The sequence below is a fragment of the Lontra canadensis genome, unplaced genomic scaffold (assembly GCF_010015895.1).
Source record: "Lontra canadensis isolate GAN:19392208 unplaced genomic scaffold, GSC_riverotter_1.0 scaffold196, whole genome shotgun sequence".
NCBI lineage: Eukaryota > Metazoa > Chordata > Mammalia > Carnivora > Mustelidae > Lontra > Lontra canadensis.
Window position 1 is genome coordinate 696,889 of NW_022631190.1, and position 13,750 is coordinate 710,638.

The following is a 13,750-nucleotide window of genomic DNA, read 5'->3' on the forward strand; positions in this document are numbered from 1 at the left end:
GAATGGGCTGCCTCCCTGGGCCTGCGAGGCCAGGACTGCTGATAAGTCACCAGCAGACCGACACCCAGCAGAACACCATGAGAGGGGTCCACTCGGAAAGGGATGGAAAAGTCCATCCACGTAAACGGAGAAGGTGCATTAGAGAATTAAGGAAGGCAGACCACGAGAAACACTATTTCTATAGAGAGCCCTAACAACCACTTTGAAATCATCCCCGTTCCAAAATAACAAAAACACACTCATCTAACGATATCAATCATTCTTGTGTCAGTATTGTGTCAAGCCTTCCATATTCATGATTTCCTTTACTTCTTACAACAATCCTGCAAAGTAAATGGTCTGTTGATTGTGTATATAAAGAAGCTGAGGTTCAGAGAGGGTAAGTAATCTGCTCAAGGCCACACAGCTTGAACTACACCTTGGTTTCTGCAGCTTCAAAGCTGGCATACTTTGCCTCTGCATCAGTGTGTCATCCAGTCGTTTAAAAACCACTGACATTTTTTTTTTCTTCCTAATGATGTAAATGAATTTCTACTAGTGTAAAAATATTCTTCCCAAGACATGAAAAAAAACTTACCTGTTGGTACATTTATTTTAATAAATTCAAGAGGGTTTTACTACTGCATGTAAAAGAGTTTAAACTTTTGGAAATTATACCTCTGACTTCAGCCAAAGGCACACACTCCAATAATAATAATACTAATACTTATTGAATGTGTTCTACGTGTTAGTCCCATTCTAGGGTTTTCTGTGAACAAACTCATTTAATCCTCATGACGGTATTGGAAGGGAAATGCTGCTGGTTAATGCCCAGCTCGACTTCAGTAGTGGGAACAGGCTTTGTTGGGGGGCCTCTCCACAGAGCCCCGGGGGCGGGGCTGGGAAGACTCAGAGAGCGGCCATGGTGTGCAGGAGGTGCACAGCAGCCCTCGGGTCCAAAGCGATGTCTTCGCAGCCCAAATTCAATCTTACTTGCTCAGCAGATTGCTTCTCTTTCTCCCCAACAGGAAATGGGTGCACTTTTAGAGAATACAGCACCCAAACTTTTTACATAAGGTCTTTGCCATTGAAGCTAATGGGTGATGTCATCTCACTCGACCTTTGGGCAGCAATCTGCAAAGCCGGCCCCTTTGAATTGTTCCTTATGCTGGAATATTTGATTTTCTTCATACAAATACCGAATTCTCCTAGTGTGTATCAGTCTTCTTTCCTGGCTTCGACTCTCCTGTTCTATGTTCTCGGGGTTCGGGCCCACGCACTCCTCTCTTCTCAGTGTATATTTCCAGTACCAGAAGCCAGTAATTTCCCTTTGATCCCATCCTTGCTCTCCCTTCCCTGGCTCTTTCCACATAATCCAGTTGCATCTTTGGCATCAACAGTGGCCACCTCGTGGGCATCTTAACTTCACTGCCTCCCGAACTGATCTTATCCTCCTGCTCCCAAACCTGGTCCCCCACCCAGATGCCGCAGTCCACATCGGGGACTTTCTGTGACTGCTCATTCTCTTCTGTCTGCAACGTCCAATCAGCTATCACAGGCACATTCTGCACCTCCTACAGACTGCATGCCTTCCCAATGTGCCCAATTCTCTTAATTCCTCCTTCCACCGCCATCCATGAGCACACCACCTTCTCTGGCCTGCACCAACTGGGCTCTCTCACCCACCCTTGCTTCTTCCAGTCACTCAACCTCGCAGCAGCCAGAGTTCCCTTTAAATAACGCACATCTGATTGCATTCCCTTGGTTTCCTGTTAGTCCCAGGAAAAAATTTAAGAACCCTTAACTTGGCCTGTGAAGCCCTACAGGACTGTGCCTTGGCCTCCCTGCCTGGCATCTCTGTGTGCCACCCTCCCAGTCCTTCAGCTCGAACCCCCTGCAGACCTCCCAGCTGGGCCGGGCTGCTTTCTCTGCCCCGCACCCTCCCCAAACTCGTTCCTTAGCCTGCCGTTCCTCTCTACAACAGCAACCTGGCAATGATAATGAATGGCTATTTGGGTCAACTACTGGTTCAGTGCCTGTTTCTCGCACAGATCTGGTGAGCACCAGGACAGACTGGATTCCTAGTGCCCAGCACAGCGGAGGTATGAATTCATGACATTTGTTGAATGACTGCCTTTAGGAAGAGGAAAAATGTTTTAATTTTACTGTGCCCTTTTTATTTTTTTAATAAATCTTTTTAAAAAAGATTTTATGTATTTATTTGATAGAGATAGAGACAGGGAGAGTGTGAACACAAGCAGGAGGAGTGGGAAAGGGAGAAGCAGACTTCCTGCTGAGTGGGGTTCCATCCCCACCTTGGATCATGACCGGAGCTGAAGGCAGATGCTTAAAGGCTGAGCCACCCAGGCACTCCTTTACTGTGCCCTTTTTAAAAGGCAGTTGAACCCAGTGTCCTTGAAAGCCCAGCCACTCATGATAAAAAGTTAGAAGCTTATAGGGAATTCACCTACATTGAGACTGCTAGACTCTCATTTTTTATATTAGTGCTCCGCTCCAACTGGCTAATAAGATACTGTTGTATTTCTTTAAAAATTTTTTCAGGTAATAGAACCAAAGCAGTATAGTGTCTTTGAGCTAGGACTGGCTGTTTCTATAACTGGCCGATGTTAAGACGGTCTTGAAAGGCACCAAAGGAGACACAGGCAGCTTGAAAAACTTAGCACAATTCTCTGAAGAATAAAAGTTACCACCATTGAGCACCTTGGTGCCCGTGTGGTCAATTTGATTATTCCTGTGACTTAAAGATATTCTCCTCCAAATGAAGGCATAGAATGTTCTCAGAGAGTTGAAAAAAAAATGTGTAAATCACTAAAATCATTCCCAAACTCTTGAGCACAGTTAAGCATCACCACAAGTCTTCTGGCCAAGGTTTGTCTGAAACGATGACCAGGGTAAATGCTTTACTGATTCTTGGCCTCCTCTCCTGCACTCTGCCCCTGATTCTTGGACCCTAACTCTGTGAGGGAGACTAAAACAAGAGGAACTTTGTGTAGGCCAAGTGATCAAAGTTTTTATTGAACTAAATCAAAATAAAAGAGGCCTTCTTTGTACTCTTCTCACTATGGATGGACTCATTCACCTTAGCTAGGTTTAATCAATTTCCTGGACCTTGGTTATAAATTGTACTTTATCAGTGGTCAAAAGCTGAACGTCTCATACCCAACATTTCATTGGTCTGAAGCCACGTCCTTTTCATGTAGCTGATAAATGGCTATATCCGGTATACAAAGTCCTCCTAAGAATATATAGACACTGATTCAGAACCTACCCAAATCCACATGGTTATTCATAAATAGCAAAGGCCATGCAGGGCTTCCTTAGAAACTGACCTCCGGTAGGAGGGGACATCTGAGATCGCTGGGGAAGACAAAGACTACAACCTACACAGCCCTGCATCACCAAAGGGGTGTCTCATGGGCCTTTACTGGAGAATGGAAATGGTTTTCACAGGATGCCTACCTGCTAGGTACCCACAGGGAAGCTAAATGTGCAAGTCTGACTGGGGGCTTTAACTGGCGCCACGAGCGGGGTAGGTCAAGTTCCTCCTCTGGAGACCATAAACACAAGTCATCCCCGTGGGCCAGGGCAGCACACACGGATGGGGACCCAGCAGTGGTAGGATGCTGGAGGGGAGTCCCTGGTGGTGGGGACAGTTATTACTTAGGGGTTCAGAATTTACAGCCATTGCTGCGTTTAGTGTTTCTTCTTCGTCCTAGTGGGCGATAGGAGCAAGATGAAGGTCAACAGATAAAGCCGGTATAATGTCTTCATGCCCGGTGGTCACAAGGGTCCCTGCTTCCGATGAGAAGCTGGGGCTCATGCATGTTGGTTCCTAAAGCGAAGTGTCCTTGGGCGTGCTGTTGCCTTCGGTGCAAATGGGGACTCAGCGGGTATGTCCCCGTGAATGCACGTGCCCGGCTCAGTCTGAACGCTGACTCGCCTCCAAGATAGAAACTCCAGAGAGTGCCACAGAAGAGACACGAGGAGGCCTTGGCCGCAGCTCTGATGGGGGGCACGAGAGCCAGAACCCATCTCAAAGAAGAGCACCTGCTGGGGGCTGCTTCTTTGCTCTTGCACAAAAATCCTCACGTTCTCAGAGGAAAAGACCCACAGAAGCAGAGGCCAGGTAGAGAATACGGGAAAACATGACTGGCTTATCAGAGGCAGGCTGGAGGCAGTGACAGCGGGCTCTGGAGTCCGATCCCCTGGGCTTGAAACCCGTTTTTCCCCTAAGCTGTGTGACCTCTAGCAAGTCATTAACTTCTCTGAGACTCAGCTGCATTATTCTGAGACGATGGGTTATTGTGAGGATTAAATGAGACAATTCAGGTAAAGTGTGGAACAGGGTAACTGTCACAGGTTAAATGCTTTGGACAGCGTTAGAAATTGTTATTTTAGCAACTTGATGAGGAAACATAAAGCCCAAATAAATCATATCAGGTAAGAAGGGACGAAAATATAGATCAAAACAAAACAAAACAAATAATGCAAGGCATCCCATGAAAAGACTTTGCATTAGTTGACGATCTAGGCTCAAGGGCCAAAAGTTCTTATGTTAAAATTAAAAAAGAAAAAAGAAAAAGAAGGGAATGCACATAAGCGTGTGTGCACGCACAGGCACATTTACATTCTTGAGTATCTGAGATGTTCTGTGGGATGACAGTGGGAATTTTCTAGGATTTACATGGTAAGTGCCTTTAACTTGAAAGTAAGGGTAACAGCGAGGAGCACACTAACCAAGGCAAATGGTCAGGGTTTTCAGGGTGTGAAGCTCCAGACAGGTGGTGACCTTCAGAAATACTCTTGGATGGAACAAACCACAAGGAACGAAGCAGGAAAGGCAGGATATGGGGCAGAGCCTGATAGGACACTGCTTAGGTGAGGAGAGAGGTGTGGCCAGAGTCTAAAGGAATAAAAGTGGGGGTCCAACCAGCAGAAGCATATGGTTCTCAGGGGAACTGGAGGATATGGCCCAGCTCTGGGTCGAGGGCTCGTTCCAGGAGCCCCAGCTGGCGTGGCTGGCTGCAGAGGACACCAGGACACAGCCGCGAGGAATTTCAACTTGTGCCCAGGAGACGAGCCAGAGGTGGGCATGCAGGTGTACCGCTGCCCTCTGAGCCCCACTTCTGAGTGCTGCTGAATTAGCACCCACCCCTCCCTTCACACTGCCTCTGCCTGGGCCTTTTGAAGGTCTCTGCCCCACAGCACTACGGGGACTGTGTCGACTACAGTGTCATTCTCACAATAGAAGATGGTGAACTTCAAACTTCCCATGCACTGAGCATTCTTCGCCCTGACAATACGACACTTATAAACTTAAACTGGAAACGGTTTCGCTTGCCTACTGCTGCTTGCAGAAGCCTGCGAGGTACAATTCTGAGGACCGCAGTTCAAGGCTTTGATTACTTATCTATACTTGCCTTCTTGGGGCTTGTGTGGACATTGAGATCAGATAGACCTGGGTGTGAACCCTGTGCACGCACTGGCCTGGGACATGGGGCTAATTACTTCCCTCCCTGAACTCTGGTTTCCTCTGTGTTAAGTGGGGTTTGTACAGGTTCTGCATGAGGGGCAATGGCTATATGCAAAGAGAGTATGATAGTACATGAGATCCTGGGTATAAGCAAAGAACCTAACCCAGAGGCAGGCGCCCTGAAGTCACTAATAATTGCAACTATTGGGTCTTCATTGTTGCTGGTCTCCCTATGAGGAGATATGAGGTTGATGAGATTTTACTGCAAACTGGAACGGAGGCCCTCACTGATTTCAACCAGGGACGCTGGACCTGGATGGGCCAGTTAAAAAGCAGTCTGCCCCTGGTGCCCACAATCCACCAGCCTCCAACGGCAGTGGCACCTGACAAAGCAAGTGAATCGCCCTAGACTGTTAACGTGGAGCAAGATGGCGTCTGGGCACGCTATAGAATGGCTACCCTGTTCCTGGGCCATTGGTTTACCTCCCATCTGTATCCCGCTTTCCCAAGAGTGATGCTCTCAGCTGCCTAATTGTGTAGGGGCTTTCATTTATCCAACAAAGGAAGGCGGCTTTAACAAACATCTCTATGGCCATAGGGGTGAGGGCCTCAGCCAGACAAGGGTGGCCAGGGCTATGCTTGTCCACACAGATGGCAGAACGCCCACCAGTGAAGGCCAGGGGGGCCCTCCAGCTGGAGGACCAAAGGGTGCATGGCTGGCCTTGGGATATGCTTTCCCCAATGTCCAGAGGAGTAGCTAAGGCAGACCCTGCTTTTCCATACTTGACACCTCACTTGCCTGCCCAGTCATTGTGGTCTGGTTGACATGACACATGACCTCAGTCATGGACTCATGTATTCCTGTATGAGTCCATGCAGTCCACCAGTGTCCCCAAGGCACCTGCTGTGTGTGCAACCCTGTTCTAGGCACTAGAGATTCATGATGCAGAGACGCATCGAGGATAAGAGAGTCAAAAGCCTCTGTCCTCAGGCACATACACCGCAGTGTAAGACACAGGAAGGTGCACAGGGAGTGTGGTAAGAGCTACAGAAGAATAATGAGGCAGGGAAGGCCAATGGGACGTGCTGGAGGGAGGGGAGCAATTTTAAGCAAGGTGCTCCAGGAGGCTGCCCAGAGGAGGTGATATCTGAGTAAGACCTGAAGGGGTGGAGGCCTTTACCCGTGAGATGACCACACCAAGGTCAGGTCCCACCAAGGTCCCATGGCCGCCCTGTGCCAAGTAAGGGACGTCCTTCCTTTGTAAGAGCGCTCAGGCCTCCTCCCCCTTTGCATGTTAAGGTGCGTGCTCCCCGTGGGCTGTGGCCCCACACAGCGCAGGGACCCCGGCACCTCCCAGGATGCCCTATAGGTGACACAGCCGGGAGGCATGGGCTCCTGCGGTGGCCCCGGGGTGGGGGGGCCCTCACCTCCTCCAGCCGCCGGCGCTGCTCCTTCTGCTCCTCTATGCGCTTCTGGCGCTCAGCCAGCAGCTGCCGCTTGTGCTCCTCGTTCTCCCGCTGCTGCTGCTCCAGCTGCTGCCGCCGCAGGGCCTCCGAACGTTCCTTGTTGGCCAGCTGGAGCCTCAGGAAGTCCCGCCGCAGTGTGGACTCCCCCGGCAGGTTCAGGATGGAGCTGCGGGCGGGAGAGGGAGAAAGGTGGGGGTCCTGCGGGGGGGGGACCCTTGGTGCCCGCGTGCTGGGGAATACCAGCCAGGCAAGCAGGTTGCCTCGAGGCGGGAACGGGAGCCACACACCCCGCCAGAGCTCTCAGACCCTCTGTTACAATACTCAGCCCCAGAGAAACCTAGTCAAGGGAACAACAGAGTAGTGCGCCACCTCTTTTCAGTGTGACTGTGGGCAGACACATGCTGTCCCCATCCCCAGAGAGATGTCACCTCTCTCCAGCACCATCCACACGGCTCGCTCACCCTTGGGACATGTAAAGATCTGCTTCTACCGGTTTTACTGAGTGTGCGAGCCCTAGGGCCTGGATCAGCTGAATTTGCATGTTTAAGAAGGGCAGGAACAAAGCCACCAAATGAAAGAAACAACGGGGAGCAGCAAGGGAACGCGTTCTACTAAGAGGACATCCCCATCCCCGCACCAACATCCGTGACCCCTTGCACCCGACCCCAGGAGGCAAAGGGCAGGCTGCTCCTGTGAAGACGTGATAAGCCAGGGAGGGAACACATCTGAGTCAAGGTGACCGCAGAGTAGAATGTGAACCCACGCCTGCCAAAGTCTGAGCATTCAGGGCTGGTTTCATGGCATCACGGTTAAAGAAATGTGACACGGTTTGGCTCTGGAATAGACAGTGTAGCCAGGACTTCAACTCAAGCTCACGGATCCCTAGATTCCGGTGAAGCACCGTGGGTCTCGGTTTTCTCATCTGTAAAATGGTAGTTGTGCATCATGCCCATTTGTGCACGTGCATGTGTGTGTGTGTGTGAGTGAGAGAGAGAGAGAAAGAGAGAGAGAGACAGAAAGAAGGAGGACAGAAAACACCATAAAGACACTCCACCTACTTCCTAGTGGTCCAGGGCTGCCCTGTTCACATCTCACTGCATGTGAACAACTCAAAGTTAGTCTTTGGTTGTGCCCAGCAGCCTAACAGGGAGGTGGGGCAGTCTCCTATTTGTTCCCGAAAACCTAGCCCTTCTAACCTTTCTGGCAACTTGCATCTGAAACGAATCTATTCAATAACTAGTGAGCTGCTTCTAGGTCCCAGGCTCTGTAATGGGCTCTCGTGACCAGAGTAGGAGCTAAACAAACTCTCTCTCTTGTTATCTTTTTGTGGGAAAGAGAGACAGACAAATAATTAGACAAATGACTACAAATAACACAATTTCATACATGAATAGGCTCTATAGAAGATGTGATAGTTTAAGAGTGACAGTGGCAGGAGGCTGGGGTGGGGATGAAGGGTTATGCTTCAGATGGGGTGATCGGGGGAGACCTCCCTGAGAAGGTACCAGATGAGCTGAGACTCAAAGGATGAAGAGCCAGTCCCACGAAGAGGTAGGGGAGGAACCTTGCTGGCAGAGAGGAAAGCAAACGTAGAGAGGCTTGTGGTGGGAACAGGTGGGGCCTCTCTGAGGACTTCCCAGAGCAGAATGAAGGATAGAGGTGGCCCAGGAGGAGGCCAGGGACCCTGGGCAGCCCCGGGGAGGCACGTGGCATGGAAACCCTGCACAGAAAGGTTATAGTCAGGAGACCAACATGATGGGATGTGTTTGGCTGCCGAGGGACAACTGTCTGCAGAGGGCAGAGGTTAAGCAAAGCCACCAGCTAGGCTGTTCCTGCAGCGGCTCTGGGGGGTGGGGCGGGGCATGGGGATGGAGGCAGAGAAAAGCAAAAGTGGCGGAGTTCATGAAGCCTATTCATGGGTGTGGTATGTGGAGCAAGCGGTGACTTGCAAGTTTTGTCTTGGCGCCTGGACAGTGGTGGGGGCGTCAAATGGGGAGGCAAATGGCGGGGGGAGCAGGTTTGGTGGCAGTTGACAAGGGGATCATTCTGGGTCGGACAGTGTAACCACCGTGCTGTGTGACTGCCATCTATGCCCACGATGACATAAAAAGGCTTCGTTCTTGAGGTCCTACAGAGAGTGCTTGGATTCCATGAGCACACGTCCTCTAAAATGTCCAGCTTTTGTGTAGAACACTCAAACAAACCCCAAGTGACAGTGCTCATGTACCCGCGCCACAAGCTCTGTGGACTGATGGTGGCACGTGGGAACCATGTACACCAGGAGGCTCCATTAATATAAGCCAATGCTGAATCAATGTCAGGCGACTGGAGCTGTCGTAGTGGCTCAATCACTAACTTGGTGTGTGGCTTGGGCGCCATCTTTGGGCTCTTACCCCATTTCTAAAATGAGATAACCACTGTCCCTTTCTACTTCCAGGATTTCATGAAGATTAATTACATGAGTCCATAAGACAGGACTTGGAACATAATCTTCAATGTGATATAATGACACGTTACAATTATCGAAGTGTTAAGTCACGGTTTGGCCTGCCCACTAAGTGACTCCTAACATGCCGTTTGGCAAGTACTAGTTAAAGCAGGGGTTCTCAGTTCTGCAGAGGGTGATCAGTAGGACTGACAAGACATCTGGATGGGCTCTGAAAAAAGAAGAGTAGCACGCAACTTCTCTGAGAGCAGGGCATTTGGTCCTCTGCCTTTATAAGAATGTTCCTTTTCTATGTCACTACTTGACAAACATCGTCTTTATGGAGCTAAACTGGGGGCAGCCAATGTGTAAAGCATCGGATGGAGGGAAAAATACTCCTTCAGTCTTTGACCTTGAAAATGCCCGTAAGCAGGTGTAGAGAAAAACTGGATGGCGCTGTATGTCCCTCCCCCTTCTAGTAGTGGAGCAATAATTCAGCTTTGTAGATCTGAATTCACTCAGAAAAAGAATCCACCAGCTTCTTCTAGCAGCAAGGACTGAGCTGGCCCCTTTTCTGGGCAGGCAGCTTTGCCTCAGTAGTACGAGAATGACTCCTCCCGGAGCACCGGAGTCTCCTCCTTGGATGGCGAGCTGATGGGGACCCATTTCCCCCAGTGAGCCTCCTGCTTGTGCATTTCCCCCAATAAATCTCACTTCCCCAGTGTAGGCCACTGACCACGGTGCATATGCCTGTGCATATGCCTCAACTCACCAAATTGCCACCAGCTGACCTTTCTTATGGAAGAGAAATCCTGGCAATGTGAGCACACTAACCTTATTTATTCATAAACAAACTGGAAGGAAGTCGGAATCAATGTCAAGTGAAATTTGAAAGGCATGGATCATAATGATAAAGCAACACTGATCCTGGGAGTCCAATATGTGACAACTGGAATGAGGAAGAAATTTTCTATTTAAGGTTCCCCTCTCGAGTGTGATTTGAATTCCTGGAAATCATTTCCTCTCAGATTAGCTTGTGGTGAAAATACCAAGACATGCAACAAGGACAGTGGCTGCCTACATGGGCTTCTCAAAGGTATGAAGTAATGAACTGAATAATTCGAGTCCTAAAATACCACTTAGGTCTCCTGAATGTCGCAGTTTTAGGACCTTTGAGTCTTGCATTATCCAGATAATTGTCTCCTACCCATTCCACATGTTCTGTATGTGAGGAAACAAGGTCTTTGGATAGAGACCATAAATCTTAGGGGACAAGATAAAGAATACGCTGATTTCCACATTTTTATAAGAATCTGCCTGGGGACATTCTCCCAAATTAATGAGTATGTTCATGGGCAATAAATTAAATAAGACCACCTTGCTGGATTCTTAAAAATGAACCAATAAATCAAAAGGAAGTGTGTTCCACACAAGCACAGTTCAGAAAGTGAAAATAAGACTTGGCTTTTGCTCTCCTACCTGGGCTCTCCTGAGTCATTCTCCTCCTCTTCTTCCTCACTTCCGCTGTACTCGTACTCGGTCTCATCTAAAGAGAGACTCACAGAATGTTAGTGCACAAGAAGATGCTACAGCTCAGTCAATCCTACCTCCCTTGCTTTATGTATAAGTGACCTGAGGTCCAAAGGGTTGTCATTAATGCTGACCTGGGACAGGCTCCGGGCCTCCTAACTTGTGATCTAACAGTTTCCACCAGGTGAACGGGATTCAAGTACATGAAATTCACCTAAAAGACTGTCCCAGCTGACTCTAGATATCTGTCCCTAATGCCTGCTGTTCATATAACAAGGAACTGAAAAATAATTGTTCAGTTTGTGTTAATTCCCATTAGAGGACTACCTAAACCAATCTTTGTTGGCCCACTATTAACTTATTGTCTGTATTAATCATTTTTTAAGCAAGAGTTTTATTATGACTTACATGGACCCACAAATTGTCTTTAGATATCACCAGAAAGAAATTTGACAGTGCATGCTATTAGAAATATAGAGTTAAATGACCTACTGGGGACATTCATTTAATTCAGTAACATGTTAAGCAAGTTAACACGTAATAATGAATAAGATTAAATCTTTGCTTTGGAGGAGATCAGAATCTAATGGGCAAGATGGACAAGTAGGTCATTAGATCTGCCATGATTATTAAGTTTTTCTTTCTTGGGTGTCTCCCATGCTAGTCACCCGCTAGATATCTGACTTATGTTCTCTCATTTATTTTGCTTCACGATCCTTTAACACACTACTCACTTTTCAAGCAAGGATACTATTACAAGAGGGCAAGTGATAGGACCAATGACTTCTTAGTAAAAACTGGTTGCTCGATCTGGGATTTGGATTTAGAATTCCATCCAGAACTTTTTCAACTTTAAAACTAGTGCTCTCTCCTACATATTATATGCTAAATAGGAGTTCATAAAAAGAGCAGTACGATACCAGAGAAAAGAGCAAGTAGTTCCATTTGTCATAGTGGGGGAAGGGCCCAGCAAAGTTTTTTGAGGAGGAAATGAGCTAGGCCTTGCTTGCAATGTTGGTGGCCCTGTTCCAGGCAGATGGCAGCTGAAAGTGGTGGGAAAGGGCATTGTAAGCAACATAACCACATGAGTAGGCTGACGATAGTACAGGCCATGACATGTTCACAATGAGTTGTGAATGGCTAGATGTCTGGCCGTGAGAAAAGCTGATGGAATGAGTAAGCCCAGCATGTCTGATATGACTTCCTGATCCTTATATATACCTTGCTGAGGACTTTTCTGTGGGCATTGGGGAATTTTGGAGGAGCTTTTAATTTTAAGCAAGGGAGGGTGTCACATTACTATGATCCTTTCATAGTTGTGGGTTAGTAATTACAGCTTTAAAGGCATTGGTGCGGCCCTAAAAAGGAACTAAAACTGCAATTTGGTTGTGTTACCACCAGGCAGCAGCACCAATGATAAGAACTGAACACTGCCTTCCCTCCTCTGCAGCCAGGAAAGGGATAGTGAAAAGGAGCCCAAAGCACATTGACTTCAAGTATATTTTTCCAAATCACAAGTTAGCTTCAAGTGCTTAAGTATGCGTGAAGCTTTCGGGCCTCTTATTTTTTGAGTATTATTTCACCAAATGTAAAAGACCTTCATAAAGTGTTTCGATATTCCACACGGAGAGTTGACTATTCCAAACTTTCCTGAATCAATAGAGAATTTGAAAGAAAAGGCAGAAATTTTATCTAGCAAAGGAAATCCTAGCAAGGGAAAGAAGCACGCAATTAATCCAAATATTTCTACTCTCCAGGGTAAAACCTTCATTTGTCAGCGTCTTCAACTGTAATAGTTCACCAGAATTCAGTCTTGTTGTTTTTATATTGTTGGCATAAATTTGCATATGTCCACATATCTTAAGGAAAAAATAATATCGGGTTAAAAAAAATCATAAATCAATTCTCATTAAAATTGTTTGATTGTACCAAAAGCTGGTCTTAGAGCTACTAAGAGAGAGAGAAAGTATTAGAGGAAATAAATTAAGTCATTAGATAAAACTGAGCAAATGGAATGAGACATCAATCGACTGATACTCTTTCTGGGGAGCAGACAAAAAAGAAGGCTTCTAATGGCTCTAACCCAAACAGAATTAGGTCCTCACATTACCAGGGCACTCCTGAGTTCATCTCTTATGGAGAATCTTACTCTTCTACTCTGCAGAGAAGGAACACATTAAAAATAGTCTATTGTCATAGAATGGGGAGTTCTGAGTCACATTCTAGCATCTGTGACCCCCAAATGTGAAAACAACCCAGGGCACAAGCTTTACCCAGACTACTCACAGGTCAAAGGGAAAGAGGTCATGAGTCCTCAGAAAGTACTCTGAATCGTGCTGAAAAATTATAGGTCAATAAAGAACGGTTTATATAAGAATAGCTAATATTTATTGAGTATGTGTATATGCCAGACATTGTATTAAACATTTTAATGCCTTCTCTCATTTCATCTACGACACTGTCAGGCGATACTGATCACTATCATATCCCCTCTCTCATTTTAAAGTTGAGAAAACTGAGATGAAGTTCACGTAACTATTCGGGGGTAGAGCTAGAATGTGAACTCAGAATTTGAATCTGGAAGCAAAAGGCCCACGGAAAAAGAAACTTCCCTTTTAGAGAATAGAGAAGTCAGCCTTTAATGGTGGCGTGTTTGATGAAAAATCAGTCCTGGAACTTTTTTTTTTTTTTTGGAGGGGTGGGAGGAGCAGGGGTGGGAGGAGCAGGGGCAGAGGGAGAGAGAGAGTCTCAAGCAGACTCACCCTCAGGCAAGCAGACCCCACCCTCAGCACTTAGCATGGAGCCCCACACAGGGCTCGATCTAATGACGCTGAGATCATGACCTGAGCTGAAAT

The 13,750-nt window shown here is 47.3% G+C and overlaps 1 protein-coding gene across 8 annotated transcripts in view; it reads right to left on the minus strand.

Moving 5' to 3' along the window:
- TNIK (TRAF2 and NCK interacting kinase) overlaps positions 1-13,750 on the minus strand; it is a 376,662-nt gene that overhangs the window by 83,423 nt on the left and 279,489 nt on the right. For all 8 annotated transcript variants that reach the window (XM_032847930.1, XM_032847923.1, XM_032847929.1 and 5 more), the window contains exons 11-12: positions 10,845-10,911; positions 6,902-7,106 (exon numbers count right to left, since the gene is read on the minus strand). In XM_032847930.1, coding sequence (XP_032703821.1) covers positions 6,902-7,106; positions 10,845-10,911 — 272 coding nt within the window. The remainder of the gene's footprint in view (positions 1-6,901; positions 7,107-10,844; positions 10,912-13,750) is intronic.